The sequence below is a fragment of the Gadus morhua genome, chromosome 10, assembly GCF_902167405.1.
Source record: "Gadus morhua chromosome 10, gadMor3.0, whole genome shotgun sequence".
Classification (NCBI taxonomy): domain Eukaryota; kingdom Metazoa; phylum Chordata; class Actinopteri; order Gadiformes; family Gadidae; genus Gadus; species Gadus morhua.
Genome location: NC_044057.1, coordinates 8,785,193 through 8,802,195, shown reverse-complemented (window position 1 = coordinate 8,802,195; position 17,003 = coordinate 8,785,193). Strand labels below are relative to the sequence as shown.

The following is a 17,003-nucleotide window of genomic DNA, read 5'->3' as shown; positions in this document are numbered from 1 at the left end:
TAAACGTTGGGACGCGGTGCAGTACACTTCTTCCAGAAATGAATTCGCGATAAAGATAAATAGCAATTTCCTTGTCCAATCGTGTTCATGCTGTGCTCGGCTCCCCTTCTCTGATTTGCCGGTATGGATGTGGAGGCGGGTCTTCTGTCCTGGTCGTGTGTTTTGTGACCAGCTGAAAATGGCGTCTCGTAGCGAAGCGTCTTAACTTTATCGGACAACAACACCCAGAGCAGCCGTAGATATTAGAACCAAGGGTACGACATGGGGGAGGGCTGGACCGAGAGGCTACACGCACATTGACCCAGAAACAACACCTTAACACCCATAACGCCAAGGACTTCATAAAGAGGTATGATTAAAAAAGTATAACAACTGAAGCTAATCTCCGATAGCCGTGGCTAGCCCTAGCATCTAGGCTACTTAAGAAAGGAGCCGCGGCTCGGCTCATTATGACGGCGGTCAGGAGGACCGGGAAAGACCGAGACCGCGCTGCGGTATCAGTCGCTATCAGTACCGTCTCCTCCGTGTACCGCGGACCCCGCGGGGTTTGACGTCCCGTAGCCTGGACGGGAACACTCTTATTGTTGGTCGACGCTAGCCTGCTAGCCAAACACTGCTAATGTGAGCTAGGCTATAGAGCTAGCTGCTCACGGGTCGCTTCGGATTCCCGGGTTGATTAACCTCACAATCTACACATTTAATTCACATTAACATTACTGTATAGCTTCTGTGTTGAACCTGTGACCCTTCTCTCTGCTGAAGGCGATGGAGGACCCGCACCCGCGCTACAGCAAGCGGCTGGTGAGTCGCTACTCACTATCATTGTTTGGTCTCCTCACCCATCAACTCAACCAAATTGCCGTTATTCAGTTAATACGGTTATCAAAAATATGTATACTATTACTACAACTACTATAAAATACTACTATTTTAAATAGAGTATGTGGCTCTGGCCATTCTGTATTTTCATTTAAAGTCGCTTACACTAATGAGAGCCTTCCAAATCAACAAGACATTAGTATTATATAACTACGATATACTCTATTAGTGCTATATTAGTACTATATACTCTATTATTACTAAATTAGTCTCATACACTCCTATTACCGTACCACTAGTCATATAGCAAACCATATTACTATATGCCTTTTAAACTTGTTCTTGAACCACAATGGATCTTTATAACAGGCACTCGCCTTAACCTATTCATGTAATTATGGTTTTATATTTTCCTTATCTTGCTTTGTTTTATGGATAATACTTTTTAAAGATTAATAATAGACTTGATGATAAAGTCGGGGTTGGGGGGAAGGGTTATTGAGGCTTCATCCATCTGCCAGCCAAGCCGCTGCAGAGGATGAATTTAAGTTAGGAAGGAGGGGGTGGCATTGTGTATGGAAGATTAACCCCTGCTATTGTACTAATGCATTGTTTGGCTTGGATTGGAACTATTGAATAGTTGGCGGCGGCCTGATTGTTGTTCAGGCAGCCAAGGAATTTATGTTGTGTCGCTCTCTTCTTTCTTACATAATGGTAAATGTTTTTATGTAATTTATTACACTATCCTTGTAAATATTTGAGAAAATAGGCTATTTGGTATGATTGCCATTATTTAATAAATATAGCAGCCATTTAATGTTTAGTAAGCAATCTCTATTGCCTGTTATGCAATTTTTTGACTGCTACAATTTAATACTAGCTGCTCGAGTTCACACGGGGAACAGAATTTTGTAGAATATGGGCCAACAGCAAACCTTTCATCACAGACTATAAATGTTCAATTATATATATATATAGATATAGATGGACATAGTACCCATTGAACAGTTTACCATTCATACATTGTTGTCTTGTGCAACTATGATCCACATCCAAGCCTCACTGCTATTTTATTTCCTTGCTGCAGATGTGTTTTATTGAAAACATTTCTTAATTGCCCTGTGACCAAGAGCCAACCTTCTTTCATTCAAAAATGTCAGAATGGAAAATCCTACCTGTCTCATAGTAAGCAGGTGTGGTTGAGCTTGTGTTGAGCGTCTCTCCGTCGGTCTATAGCGCACAGGCACCCGGCGGCGCTACCAGGACGATGGCATCTCGGACGACGAGATTGAGGGGAAGCGAACCTTCGACCTGGACGAGAAGCTGCACGGGGACCGCTTCAACTCTGAACTCATCAAGCGCATGGAGGGCAAAGGTCAGGTTAAACTATTAACGCAAACTAATATTTACTTTTCTTTCTAAAGAACCATTTTATCTTCTGTTGTGTCAAGTGGAATTACTTTGCATATACTCTTCAAAGTAGGGTTGTAAAAGCAATAAAATATGATACAAAAAAATCTGTTTTTGGCATGTATAAACCAAGCTTTTGTTTGATGATTGATTTGAGTGCTGCTTTGATAACTGTTTCTCGTCCTTCTTGGTCTTGTTTCCAGATTTCACATTTAAGTACATACAGAGGGAAGGCCTCAGAGACCCCATTATCTTTGAGAAGGCAGATGGACTAGGCATAGAGTAAGGTCCTCCCTCCAACCACTACACTTTTTTTATTTTCCCGTTCAGTTCAAACACTATGATTTGGCAAGCCCTTTGTCTAAACTCCCTCAGAGATTAAATTTATATTTTAATTATATTTTTGTTGTCTTTCAGAATGCCGGACCCTGACTTTAGTGTAAGCGATGTCAAGTTGTTTGTTGGTAGGTGCCCTTTATGTGTCCTTCATGACCACGAATACCTTTTTGCTTTCTACTTTTTGCTTTCTAATTTTGTTTTCTACTTTTTTGTTAATAGTGTGATATGAATTAGTTTCTATTAATAAAAACCGTCCCCTTATACTCCATGGATGCGGTGGCATTATGCTCTGTGATGCTCACTCCCTCTGTCCCACAGGCAGCCGGCGCATCGTGGACGTGATGGACGTCAACACCCAGAAGGGCATCGAGATGTCCATGGCCCAGTGGCGCCGCTACTACGACACACCCCCCTCTGAGCGGGAGAAGCTCTACAACGTCATCAGCCTGGAGTTCAGCCACACCAAGCTGGAGAACCTGGTGAAGCGGCCCGCATCGGTCAGTGTGCTGACAGTACTAACCTCAGATAACACAGTGGCACCACACCAGGCCCCAGCAGCAATTTGTACTCGTTGGTCAATGTTTTTCCTTGGCAAAATGCATTGTAAATATTTTGTATGGAATAAGATTGCGGAGACGAAGTTGTTTCCTCCTCTGACCCACAGGTGGACCTGATAGACTGGGTCGACAACATGTGGCCACGGCACCTGAAGGAGAGGCAGAGGGACTCCACCAACGCCATCATAGACATGCACTACCCCAAAGTACAGAAGTGAGTCTCTCTCCAGCAGATGGAAAAAAAAATCGGACTCAAGATTCAAAATAATTCTTCCTCAAAACGAATTAAATTCCTTGTAACCCTCCCACCTGACGACCTGCTAGAGTTGTGTGGTGCTCTACATCTGGTGTGTCTCTCCCCAGGTACTGTCTGATGAGTGTGCAGGGCTGCTTCACAGACTTCCATATTGACTTTGGAGGCACATCTGTTTGGTACCACATCCTGCGAGGTGAAAAGGTCTGTTCTGATCCCCATGTTCTGTGGTGATAAACTAGAGATGCTGTTACTACTACTTGCTATAGGTTTAGTGTTGGGCATTGAACAGACAGATTTTATTAAAGGTCCCATGGCATGGAAATCTCACTTTATGAGGTTTTCTAAATATGAGTTCCCCTAGCCTGCCTATGGTCCCCCAGTGGTTAAAACTTGCGTTTGGTGTAAAACGAACACTAGGTATTCTGCTCGCCTTTGAAAACAACGGCGGCTCAAGCGCGCTGTTTTGGAATGTAGTCCCATATGTCGTCATAAAGGATCTAAGCTCCTCCCCTTTTTCTGCCTTTCCCGCCCAGAGAATTTGGCCCGCCAATGAGACACGACCGTGTGAGCTCCTCGTGTGTATGATTACACACACTGTAACGCAAGTGTTTGCTGTTGGTGTCATGGCGTATACCATGTTGGTTCTTTTACGTCTCTTGTATTTCCACTAGGGGTGTGACGAGATCTCGTGCCACGAGATCTCGCGAGATTAAACTCGACGATATTACCCGTCGCGTTAAAAATCTGTCTCGCGAGATTTGTGAGCTATCCAAACTTCTATTTGTGGCCTGTGGGGGCAGTAATGCACCTTTGCTACGTCTAGCCTGCCAGAACCTAAAGGAGAAGGAAAAGAAGAAGAAGAGGAGGAGAAGGAGGGGAAGCAGATAAGCTGTGTTTGAAATCGTGCCCTATCACGGATATAGTCCACTATATAGGGTGCTCGCCATTTTATAGTGGTGTTCGAATTCTCAGTGGTTAATTTCATGCACTATATAGTGCACTAAAAATACCCCCAAATTTGAGTGTACATGTGATGTAGGCCTACACTACATGTTACTCCCGTATACAACAATGCAATGCGGTCGTGTTTTTCCGGAGGAGAAGAAGAAGCTGAATAACCGCGAAAACGAATACATTTAATGATAGTCTCCAGCTTTCATTCAGTAATGTCAACAATTTATTTGGGATTTGACATAGAATATTTAACATTCAAAATTAATAAAAAAAACTTGAACAAGGAAATGTAACATTCATCATCAATATAACCTCCAGCTTTCCTCGTGAGTGCCCGGTTTGTTTACATGATGTGGGCACATCTGTCTACGTCACACAAATACCCGGCGCATTTACTGACGCAAATGACGTTTAGAAATGTTCAGCGTAGTGTCCGAATTCTTGTTTGTTCGTTCCCTATGTAGTGCACTATATCATGAACACAGGGAATAGTGAGTAATGCCGCTTTTCCACCGCACATGTAGCTGCGGCGCTGCTATGGCTGTTACCAGCATGGTTGCCATGTCGCTCCTGTGACTTCGTCACACTCTCTGGCCAATCAGTGGCCGGCCGTCTGCCGACGTCACCTTTTAGCATCGGCTCAGCTCGCTTGGAACCTAGAGCGAGGCGGTACTAAAAAAAGCAGCCACTTCAGGTACCAGATACCATGTTTACCGCGTCGGAGAACCCGACGCGGTCGTTTGAGATTCATAATATCGTCTGGAGGCTCACAACGCTTTTGGCCTTGATAATATATATTATATGATATAGATATCTATGTATAATATGATATTATTTAGATATAGAGCTCCAGGACTCCCGTGCGTTCTAGAATATTTACAGAACACGGCTAAAGGCTGTGTGCGCCTCGCCATTGCGATACATCCACTGTAAACAGAGCGCATGGTACCGTGGCTGCAGGCTTCTCGGGGCCACACCCCCACCCTCTTCCTTGACCTGCCTCTCCTCCTCATTTGCATTAAAGCTACAGACACCGAAACGGCGCATTTGGGGAAAGCTCAATGTGCGACTGGCTCGTAGTGGCTGTAATTCCACACCACAGCTGAATTTCGGGAATGTCTCCAAATACTGTGTTTGGGGCCTACTAATATCTATCTTAAAGCAGCCATAAAGTAGCATGCCATGGGACCTTTAAAGCTGAACGCTCTACATCCTCACCTTATTGATAGGCCTTTCTCCCGTGTGCAGGTGTTCTGGCTGATCCCACCCTCGCCCCAGAACCTGGAGACCTATGAGAACTGGGTGTTGTCAGGGAAACAAGGCGATATCTTCCTGGGAGACAAGTGCCATGACTGTCAGAGGATAGAACTTAAGCAGGGATACACGTTCATGATTCCGTCTGGTACGTTAATTCACCATCGCTCACAACATGCGCACACAACACGTGAACACAAGCCGCGCACACACTAGTAACCACTGTTGTGCGGCGTGTCCCCAGGCTGGATCCATGCAGTATACACCCCAGAGGACACGCTGGTGTTCGGAGGAAACTTCCTCCACAGCTTCAACATCCCCATGCAGCTCAACATCTACAGCATCGAGGACCGCACGCGGGTGAGACGCACCGTCTGCACGCCAGCATTAGGGGTCATCAGGCTTCTCTTAGGGATTTGGTTTAACAATTGTTCGGTCTTTTTAACTCAAACGTTATTATTTATGAAACACTGCTATTTATTCAAACCTGAATAAACAGCAGAAATACTTTTTTATTGATGTAGTCAAATTTGTTTTAATTGTGACAGATGGGACGACTCTATTATACCTGAATGTAAATGGAAGCATTTGTAACGCAGGATTAATGTCCCCCCCCCCCCTCCAGGTGCCAGCCAAGTTCCGCTACCCATTCTACTTTGAGATGTGTTGGTATGTGCTGGAGAGATATCTCTACTGCATGACCAGCACCTCCCACCTCACCCCAGAGTTCCAGAAGTACTCCCTGGGCATAGGTGAGGGTCGGCCACACCCCCCACATACAAACACTGTGTCATAATCTGTAGTCCTAAACCATCAACATAACTCGTTGTGGTGAAGGGGGCCCTTATTATGACCTCTTTTTTTGGTTATTGGATTTCTTTTTTAGCTCTTTTTTTTTAACCAAAGATGTGTTTGCATCAATGAATGTGATCTCTCTCTCTCTCTCTCTCTCTCTCTCTCTCTCTCTCTCTCTCTCTCTCTCTCTCTCTCTCTCTCTCTCTCTCTCTCTCTCTCTCTCTCTCTCTCTCTCTCTCTCTCTCTCTCTCTCTCTCTCTCTCTCTCTCTCTCTCTCTCTCAGGCCTGACCCGTGAGGAGTTCCAGGCCAACAAGCCCACAGACAACGGCGCCCCGGACGGCGCCGACAGTGAAGGCGAGGAGAAGGTCATCACGGAGATAGCAGAGGATGAGGAGGATTGCAAGCTGGAGCCGGGCGGCGGGCGGCGTGCGGAGCTGACCCCCTACGAGCTGGAGGGCCTTTGGAACCTGGTGGGCAAGCTGGAGGAGCTGCCGGCCAACAAGAAGTGCGTCCCTGAAGGGATCCAGGATGCTGCTGCCCTGCTGGAGGGCATGCGGGTGAGTGTCTCCAACTGGTGGTCCCCAACGCCTCTGTTGTTATTTTACCAACATCCTGATCCATTGGATTGATAATAACAACCACTAGGCTGGAGTTCTTCAATGTCTTCTGTTTCTGCTCCTCCCAGGCAGTGCTGAGGCAGCACGCGGCCGACGAGGCCAAGCTCTCCTACACCGGGGAGCCTATCGTCAAGTGGCCTAAACGGGTGAGGAGCCGTCACTCCTGGGGTAAGACAGCCGGCCGTGCGTGGTATTCCAGATTGTAACTGTTCTCCTCTGACCTTCTTTTTCCAGCCGTCGTGGTACCGTTCTCCCACCCCTCCCCCACCCGTGGTCTACCGGCCCCGCGCGGGCCCCTCCCAGAAGCCCCCGACGCCCCGCCCCCTGAAGCCGGTCTCCTCCCTGTCGGTGCTGCGGCGCCGCCGGGTCCGCTGCAAGCGGTGCAACGGCTGCAGCAGGAAGGAGTGCGGCAGCTGCCAGTTCTGCCACGACATGAGGAAGTTCGGCGGCCCAGGACGCATGAAGAAGGGCTGCGTCATGAGGCAGTGCCTGGCGGTGAGGACCCCTGAATGGCTGATTCATAGTGGAGGAACACAGTAGTCCATGAGCTCTAGTCCAACAGCTCAATGTGCTCTAGTCAGCGTTCACGCTAGACTTTTTCTTGGGCGGACAAATGTCCGACAGTATTCCAGAATATCGGACATTTGTAATATCTTCTGGACGTTATTCACTAATAATTAAATAATCACCCAAAGTCCACATTTAAACGACAAACGACACAAACTAAGTTGCTTCAATAAATGCCATTTATTAAATTAGCCTAGGCAAAAAAAAACATAACGGCCATTCTCGGCAAAAATGGTAAACGGGTATAAAATAATTAACTCGATAATTGAAATTCTTGCAGGCTACTTTCGGCGCAACTTCATGGCATGGAAGTGCTCCGCTGCTCACGAAAAGTTGAAGTCTTTCAACCCCGGCCCAAGGCTCGATATGCGCATCAGCCTCGTCACCTTTTCCTCAGCTAGGCGGTTTCTGATAGATGTTTTAATCCTGTTTTGGAGAGAAAAGGCTCGTTCCGCAGGAACACTGGACACGGGGATTGTACTGGTGATTTTGGCCAGCTTTGCCCAGTCGGGAAAGATTTGTGCGTTCACACCAAACGCGACGGGGCGACAAGATCCCATATAAAGTGAACGTAGAGACGCGTATCGGACGAATTTTTCGCGAGAGAAAACAGGCGCAAGTTTTCATTTGTCGCGCCACACTTTCGCCGCGCACAGGCGAGCGCGTTCACGAGGATTTGTGCCCCGACAAATTTGCTCGGGTTGAAATATTTCAATTTTGACGCGAATTTCGCGTGATGACAGCCAATCAGCGTTCAACAGTGTGGCCACTGAGTTACATGTGTATGCATGTGCATGTGCGGGTGCACTGCGCGCGTTCATGAATGCACGTTCGTTAGGGCTGTAACGATACGCGTATCAAACCGAAAATCGCGATACTCAAAGCCACGAACCTGTCTCGCGGTGTGAGAAGGCAGAAGCGCGATATGCCCTTTCTAACTCTTCGGTCAAATTGTCAGATTGAAATTTGCTAATAATTTGTCTAAATAATAGTCTGCTGACAGCGCCCCCTCCTATCGATGCCGTAAATATGTGACGAGATGCCCTCTCTGTGATCACAGCTCTCCGTGGCTACGGAGGATTGCATTTCTCCACAGCCGTCGAAGTCCTCATATGCGATATGAACGACATTTATCCAGAGTGGGCCAAGCGCGAAAAAAATTGCCTGTGTGATCCTGTCTCTATTGTTTTGTGTGATTTGACTGGCAGTTTGTCTGCTTATAGGTCGGAATGAAGCGGCCACCGATTATTGACAGGATGGGTACTTTATTCTACCGGACTCGTTCGCTTCTTCACTAGACACACGCGCTACCGCTCGCTCTCCTCGCTCGTCCACTCACTCGCTGACGTCACTCACACACGCATACGGCAACCCGGTCTCACGAAAAGTCGTGACACTGTCACGTTATTTAATCTATTGAAACGTGATCAGGATCACGTATTTTCAAATTTTTCGTGTTTTAAAGCACACATTTCCGGCCGTGGTGCAAACAATATTATTCAAGAGTTATAATCAAGCCCAACACATCAATATTAGTGACAACCCATTAAATACGATATGATTTCTAGATGACAGACGCACACTGCCATTCTCGCGCACACGCATATGCTACTCGTAACACTATGCCTCGTTATTGCGACGTTCTTGTTTTTCCTCATCTATTGAAAGTTAGGCTATTAAACATGTTGCATTCTATACGGCCTGATTATGTCATTATTAAAGCTACATAGCCTAATAAGAAGCGCTAATAAGGATATTTGAATAAACCAACCAAACTGTTAAAGGGGCCCTATTATGCCTACCAACAAAAAGCATCCTCCAACTGCAATCTTTGGTTATTTCTTTATTAATTTAGCTATACTTTAATAGCATTCTTTCGGTTCAAATCTGTTCAGTGTTCCAAATTATTTGTTATTAAATGTTACATTAAGATAATTGGTATTAAAGTGTTGTTTAAATAAAATGCTTTTTAAATTTAAAAGAATCGTGGGATGTATCGAACCGTGGGTCAAAAATCGTGATACAAACCGAATCGTGAATTTGTGTATCGTTACAGCCCTAACGTTCGTGTTTGTTACTGGTTTTCATATGCTACTGATTAATTCATACATAAATGCGAACTTCTTTTTTTTTTTCTCCGACATGTGGGCCGTTTACATTTTATTATACCGGCCATGCGTGCGTCCAATCGGCCAATGTCCGGCTATAGCCGGCTAACGTGAACGCTGGCTCTAGTTCATGTGCTCCATGAGTTCTAGTACATGAACTCTAGGCCATGAGTTCTAGTCCAGGTGATGTAGTCTGTGGGTTCTGCTGAAGCATAAGAGCAGCTTGCCTGACTCCTCTGATCTCTGTTTAGCCCGCCCTGCCCAACACAGCTCGCTGTGCCGTATGTGGGGAAGGGGAGCCGGAGGAGTCCAACCCCTCCACTCACACACTCATGGAGTGTTCCAACTGCGCTGAGATCAACCATCCCGAGTGCATGACGGTTTGTCTCTCAACACACTAATGTAGCTGTGTCCAGTTCTCAATGCATTCCCAGGTGAACTGGAGTATCTCAACACACTAATGTAGCTGTGTCCAGAGCTCAATGCATTCCCAGCTGATGGACGGTTTGTTTCTACCAGGAGCCCGGCGAGGGGAGAGTTAACAAGGACCTGCCCAGCTGCTGGGAGTGTCCCAAGTGTTACCGTGGCAAAGGCTCCGGTTCAGAGGTGAAGCCGCCATATAATCAGACCATTGTTCCCAGTATGTCGGACCTGAACCCCTTGTTGACTCCCATCCTCTTTCTCCCGTCAGTCTTCCAGTGACGAGGACAGCGTGGCGTCGGTGGGCTCTGCCTCCTCGCGGCCATCCAAGCTGGCCCACCAGGAGGGCCATGGCCAGGGCCCGGCTCCACGGACAGCGCCCCCGCCCTCCCAGAGGCTGCTACTGCAGCACCAGCAGAGCCGCAAGAGAGCCAGCCCCCTGGAGCTGCGTCTGAAGAAGAGGGTGAGCGGGACACACCAACTCGGGCTGAATCAACGTATGTGTGAGACACTGTGACCATGAACCACGGCTCCTCTTTTGATTTATCTTCTCTTGGTTTTTCTGTAGATAAAAATGGAGCGGCGAAAACTCTTGGCGGTGAGAGACCGGTTTTGTTTCATATAAATATCAGATCATATAACTAGTAGATTTCTTAGTATTTCACCTGCATAAGGCTCAGTCTCCCAGTGTGGCCGAGAGTGACTGTGGGGAGGTCGTCTGTGTTTCTCTCTCTCTCTGGTGGAAACAGAAGCACTCTCTGGAGCGTTCGCCCGCGCGGCTGTCCTCCAGCCTGCTGCCCAGGATGCGGTCCCCGGCCAGCAGACTGTCCCGGGGCCGAGGCCGGGGGGCCCTGTGGGGGCGTGGCACGTCTTGCCGCATCTCCCACGCACCCCACCCCCCCACAACCACCTTCCAGCAGCAGCCGTCCCCCAGCTCGCCGGCAGAGCCGCGGGGGGGGACGCGGGGGGAGCCGCGCAGGGGGAGAGGCCGGGGGGTGAGGTTGAGAGGAGGAGGTGCAGGGCGGGGGCTCTTAGGGGGTCGGAGTCACGGAGAGATGGATGAGAGCGATGACGACAGCACCACCAGCAGCAGCAGCAGTGGCAGTGAGGAAGAAGAGGAGGAAGAGGAGGGCAAGGAGAACCTGCCCGAGGCCAGAAGAGGAGGCAGGTCAGCCAAAGACGGAGGACCCGAGGACGTGGAAGAGGGGGACGAAGGGGAGGAGGAGATGGAGCAGGACAGCAAGGAGAGCCTGACCCTCACACTCCAGCGGCTGTCCAAGGCCAGGAGTGACCCCACCACCATCGTCCCCAAGCTAGAGGCGGCTGTCGCCCGCCGCTCTACCGTATCCAACGCGTACAAGGCGGCCCGGGCGCTGGCCCGGGCGCTGATCCGGCCCCCCATCAGAACCTCCAGCACCCGGGGGGAGCAGCAGCTGGCGGACAGACACACCGCGCTGCCTCCCCTGCGGGGCGGTCCCACACACAAACCCCGGGTAGGACACCCGGACGGCTCCAAGCGGCCCTGCCCGGGGCGGCCTGACAGACCCAGCAACGGGGCCTCTTCCTCCTCCTCGTGTTCCTCCTCCTCACAGGCCACACCCCGCCTGCCTCTGGCCGCCCTCCAGGGGGGGGCGGAGGTTGACCGGGATCCCGGGATGGGGGCCCCCGCCTGCGAGAGGGAGGTCTGGGTGTCGGTGTTCAGCTACCTGAGCCGGGCCGACCTGTGTGTCTGCATGGCGGTCTGCAAGAGCTGGCATAAATGGTACGGCTCTCGGGACCACCCGTCAAGGTTACATGAGGTTAAATACTAATCGAAATTATATATTTATATATAGAGACTGACACTCGTGCGTTTGTCATCAGGTGTCTAGACAAGCGGTTGTGGTCGAGGATTGACTTGAGCATCAAGCGCACCATCACCCCCCAGGCGCTGACGGGCATCATCAAACGGCAGCCCCTCATCCTGGACCTCTCCTGGACCAACATCTCTAAGAAGCAGCTGGGCTGGCTCATCGGCCGGCTGCCTGGTGAGACCTGCAGTCCAGGGCCTCGGCTCCGGTATCAGACCGGGCTCGTTGTAGTGCTGACCTCCAGCCCAGGACCTTGTTAAGTGCCCGGGTTAAGAACACCTGCTGAGAGATGCTCTCACTCAATTCTTTCATTTAGACTAAAATAAGAAATAAATAACGATAATTATCTCTGGCCAAATTATTGAACTGGTCATTCCTCGGACTCTAATCGTACCATCAAAATCTATAATCGGAACATCTCTAAAATACATATGCATCGCCTACCTAGTACATTTTCATTGCTACATATGGGAGTTATACGGGACAGTTATGTGCCTGTCTGTGACGTGACCTCTTTATTCCAGGGCTGAAGGACCTGATGCTCTCGGGCTGCAGCTGGTCGTCCATCTCAGCCCTCAGCTCCTCAAGCTGCCCACTCCTCCGCTCGCTGGACCTGCGGTTTGCAGACGGGGTCAAGGACTCTCAGATCAGGGACCTGGTCACTCCTCCAGGTGAGCATTCTTCTATATTTTATATAATGTTCTCTGGGCTGAGACGCATAGTGTAGAGATCCCCCCCGGCCCTCTCATCCCCTCCAGGCTGTGATAACCGCAGCCAGCTGCGCAGCATGCAGTGGTTCCGTCTGTCGGGGCTGGAGATCAGCGACTCCACGCTGCGGCTGGTGATCCGCCACATGCCCCAGTTGACCCGCCTGGACCTGTCCAGCTGCGCCTGTCTCACCGACAACTCTATCAACCTGCTGACGGCTGTGGGCTCGTCCACACGCAACACGCTCACCGACATCAACCTGGCAGGTGAGGAGGAGGGGCTTGGAGAGGGGCCCAAGGGCACACCTGAGCAGAAAGCCGGTTGATCCTAAGGAAGGAGGAGGACGGGCTAACCCGGGGATTCCACCGGATGCGTTACGGCAACGTTACGGCTGCGGCACGTCTTGGCCGCGACTTTGCCCTGCTTGCATTTCCACCGGGCGCGTTACGGCAGCGCAACGCTGCCTTGCGAGCCAGCCGTATTCACACGAGATCCCGCGATAATCCTAAACCTAATGTACTCACCTTCCATTCCCAAAACTACTGCAATTAAATGCCAGGCTTTGTCCTTTCTGACATTGTTCTTATAAAAAGGATGATTTGAGACCCTTTGATTGATTGACTGCTGACCTGGTGCCACCGGTCATGACGTAATAATGTTGGCGTTTTATTTATTGTGTTTTATTTTGAAAATTGAGCGGAATGCTCTATGGCTTTTACTTTTTCACTTCCTGCCCTGATCGATCTGCTCTGTTGAAATTGACGCGGTTCAGCAGCGGCTCGCGGCAAAAATAGGAATGCTACGGAATGATAGCGCTGCGGCGCGGCACGCCGCTCCTGGGACGCTGCTGAGACGTTCCGCAGCCGCGCCCGGTGGAAATGGTCTCATTGATTAGAGTGGAACCTATCTGCTGCGGTGACCGCGGCCAAGACGTGCCGCTGCCGTAACGTTGCCGTGACGCGTCCGGTGGAATCGAGCCTTAAGAGAGAGCCTTCAGGGCACACACCTGAGCGAGGAGGAGGGGGAGCTCAGCGGGAGCTTTCAGGGCACACACCTGAGCGAGGAGGTTGAGCTTAGAGGGAGCCTTCAGGGCACACACCTGAGCGAGGAGGAGGGGGAGCTTAGAGGGAGCTTTCAGGGCACACACCTGAGCGAGGAGGGGGAGTTTAGGGGCCACTCACACTAGGGCCGCGCCCCGTGCCCGAGCTCATTTGCATACTAAAGTCTAGAACGTTTGGCTAGTGTGACCACGCCATCCGTATTCCAGCATGGAACAGCCCCTTGGTCACGGCACACTTGACAGGTGTGCCGTGGCCAAAGAAAGTACAGATGCTAATGAGATGACACGCGCACACGTGCGGATACGCAACGTGAGCTGGATGACGTAGTCCTTGCGCGACCCTTCTTTCTTTATAGGTCCATGCCCTTCTTCCGCACAACAATCATTTTAAACATTGGCGGTAAGCGGTTCACGAGTGGGTTTACGTTGGTGCGATAGTGAAGTTGAGTGTTTACTTGAAATTTGGGCCGACGACAGCATTCACGTTGTTGTTCTCCATTGTTGTTATGCCGGCGAGGACGCTTGGTGATGACGTATGCATCGTATTACGACGTGATGACTTATGTATGAAGGAGCAATCATGCCCAGGCCACGGCCTTTGGGAGCAGTGTGACCATGGGCCAGCGGGGGGAGTGGGGAGGGGGGGAATCGTGCTGCAGGAAGATTAACTCGTGTATGTATGTATGTATGCATGCATGCACGCACGAGTTGGCTCATGAGGAAGGAGATGAAGGCACACGTGTGATTAGAAATATTGTACAATTTATTCAGAAAATTCTTGTTGTATTCTGAAAAAATTAGTGTACAAAGATGGATAGTAGGTGAAAAATGAACAATACACAGTGTGTCACTGTGACTAACTGTTACACTGTAACAAAGCAGTGGAAGAAGGGTTGCAACCAAATCTATTAGGGTGACGCCAAAGGAGAAAGTCGGTAGATAATTTCTTCAGCCCAGTCGGGACAACGACGACACAACTTCCCAGACTGAGGAGTTTCACCTCAGTCTGGGAAAACGGCGCAGAAAAACGGCGCAGAACTAGTTTGAACCAAACAATACGTGCAGACAGTGAGGAGGGAACCGACCAGTTGGGTTTCTTTAATTTCAACAGACTTTCTAAACCACTGATCTTCTGAGGCGTGCTGAGGCCCGTCAGTATTAGTGCATTGAATAACACACTAATCGTGAACTTTTATTTATTTTTAATTTATAGTAAATGTAACAGAAGCTCTATGTTGGTGGCTTAACATTATTTGGGTAGTAGCTAAAAACGGACTGTTCTCTTCAATATTTCCAATCTGTTTTAATGGCCGCTGTGTGCCTCCTCTTCAGGCTGCAACCGGCTGACGGACACGTGTCTGAAGTACCTGCGCCGGCTCTCCTGCATTTCCCTGCTGGACCTACGGGGCTGCAGAGGGGTGTCCCGCAAAGCTTGTGAGGCCTTCATCTCCGAGCTGTCGGTCAACACCCTGTACTGCCTGTCGGATGAGAAGCTCATCCAGAGGATCTCCTAGAGCAGGAGAGGAGGTGTGCAGCTGGCACCTCGCTCAGGACACCGCAGGGGATACTTCCCAATAGCGACAGACTTCCCAGTAGGGACAGACGCTTGCACTTGTACGTCATAATGGTTGGGCCAACCATGAGGAACTGGGAGCACTTATTGAACTGGTGGGTGGGGTTGAGCTTCTGGACTAGGACAACATTAGTTCATTGCGATGTTGTGTACATTTCTTTTTTCATGTACTGACAAACAGACTCAGGAGTTTTTTTGGAATTTGGGAAACTACTATACTAAGTGTGCGTCAAAGTGGGAATATATATATATATATATATGTATATGTATATGTATATGTATATGTATATATATATATATATGTATATATGTATATATATATATATATATCTGTGTGTGTGTGTATGAGGATCCCCTAAAACCGTTTTTCTTTTACAAAGCTGTTCCCAACTTTCATTATCTATGTTCACAGCAATTGTAGATTTTCCAGCTGTGATCTATTTTTTATTCGTTATCTTGGTACTACTGGTTGTATGGTATGCTGTTGGCAGAAGGACCCAAACATTTTGTTCTATTTTGGTTCGTATGCACCCAGGAAAAGGTTTCATGTTTGGTAGTTTATTTTAGTCTTATTTTCAACCATCTATTGTAGACTAAAATATTTTAGTTCTGACACACTCCCTCTTTTCAAAAGGACGAATAATTTTATTATTAAGTAAAGTATCTGGCACTTTTAAAGTGTGGTATATTAGTCTTAAGTTTACCTGTCTATTTATAACAAGTTCCTACATGGGTACAGCTTCCCCTTGGTGTAGATGCATCTGTACACAGAGAAGATGGGGACTCACTGAGCTACTGTGTTGTCGCTTAAGAAGGGTACCGGGACTGTCTCACACACACACACAGCCACACAGTGTCGATGGGTATACAGTATAAATGGGCAGGTTCTAACCAAAAAGCAGAGTGAAGGGTGGATGTGAGTGCGTCTCAAATAGCCGTTACAATTCAGGTGCTATTCTTCCCAGACTCCTTTTTTGTTTTGTACAGCGGTAAGATTTAGAGCAAAATGTTAATATTCTAGACGTGATTCCCAGCCCATTTTGATACCGATATTTTGTTTGATTAAGTCAATGTGAGTAACTACTTTCCACAAATGTGTTGAATTCAGTGTACAAACATCCGCTTCTTTTGTATCTATTTTTCTTTTGTTCAGTGGCTATAAAGGGTGTTTTCTGTGAGCCCCGTTCTTGCCAAACTGCTTAAAGAATATAAATATATAAATATATACTTTTGTGTAAATGTGTTTCTCTATTAGATTCTGAGAACCGATATCCTGTAGCATTAATTATTTTCAAAAGCTTTTTCCACTTTATGTTAATGTTGTGTTATTTTTCAAGAAAAATAAAGGGTAACTAGGTCAAGTGAAATTCAGTGTTGAACTTATTTGAAGTCCACTTTTTCCATAATGTTTACCCTGTTATTCCGGCCACCCCTTTACCCTCTTCTGTGGATCCCATACCCCACCCTGGCTACTCTGTGGAGCCACTACCCCACCCTGGCTGCTCTATAGAGCCTCTACCCCACCCTGTCGTCTCTATAGAGCCACTGCCCCACCCTGTCTGCTCTATAGAGCCTTTACCTCACCCTGTCTGCTCTGTGGAGCCACTACCCTGTCTACTCAATAGGGCCACTACCCCACCCTTGCTGCTCTGTGGAGCCACTACCCCACCCTGGCTGCTCTGTGGAGCCACTACCCCACCCTAGCTGCTCTGTGG

The 17,003-nt window shown here is 48.5% G+C and overlaps 1 protein-coding gene across 1 annotated transcript; it reads left to right on the top strand.

Annotated features, from left to right (window-relative positions):
• The first annotated feature begins 138 nt into the window (after positions 1–138).
• kdm2ab (lysine (K)-specific demethylase 2Ab) lies at positions 139–16,655 on the top strand. The gene is made up of 23 exons (XM_030367478.1): positions 139–349; positions 763–801; positions 2,056–2,194; positions 2,433–2,511; positions 2,647–2,693; positions 2,887–3,065; positions 3,233–3,339; positions 3,489–3,582; positions 5,584–5,737; positions 5,834–5,949; positions 6,215–6,341; positions 6,668–6,942; positions 7,071–7,148; positions 7,237–7,497; positions 9,929–10,057; positions 10,197–10,283; positions 10,369–10,560; positions 10,666–10,695; positions 10,847–11,859; positions 11,961–12,124; positions 12,472–12,618; positions 12,706–12,921; positions 15,048–16,655. Exons 2-23 carry the CDS (start codon positions 766–768, stop codon positions 15,227–15,229), a joined length of 3,852 nt encoding a protein of 1,283 aa, XP_030223338.1. The 5' UTR covers positions 139–349; positions 763–765; the 3' UTR covers positions 15,230–16,655.
• The last annotated feature ends 348 nt before the right edge of the window (positions 16,656–17,003 follow it).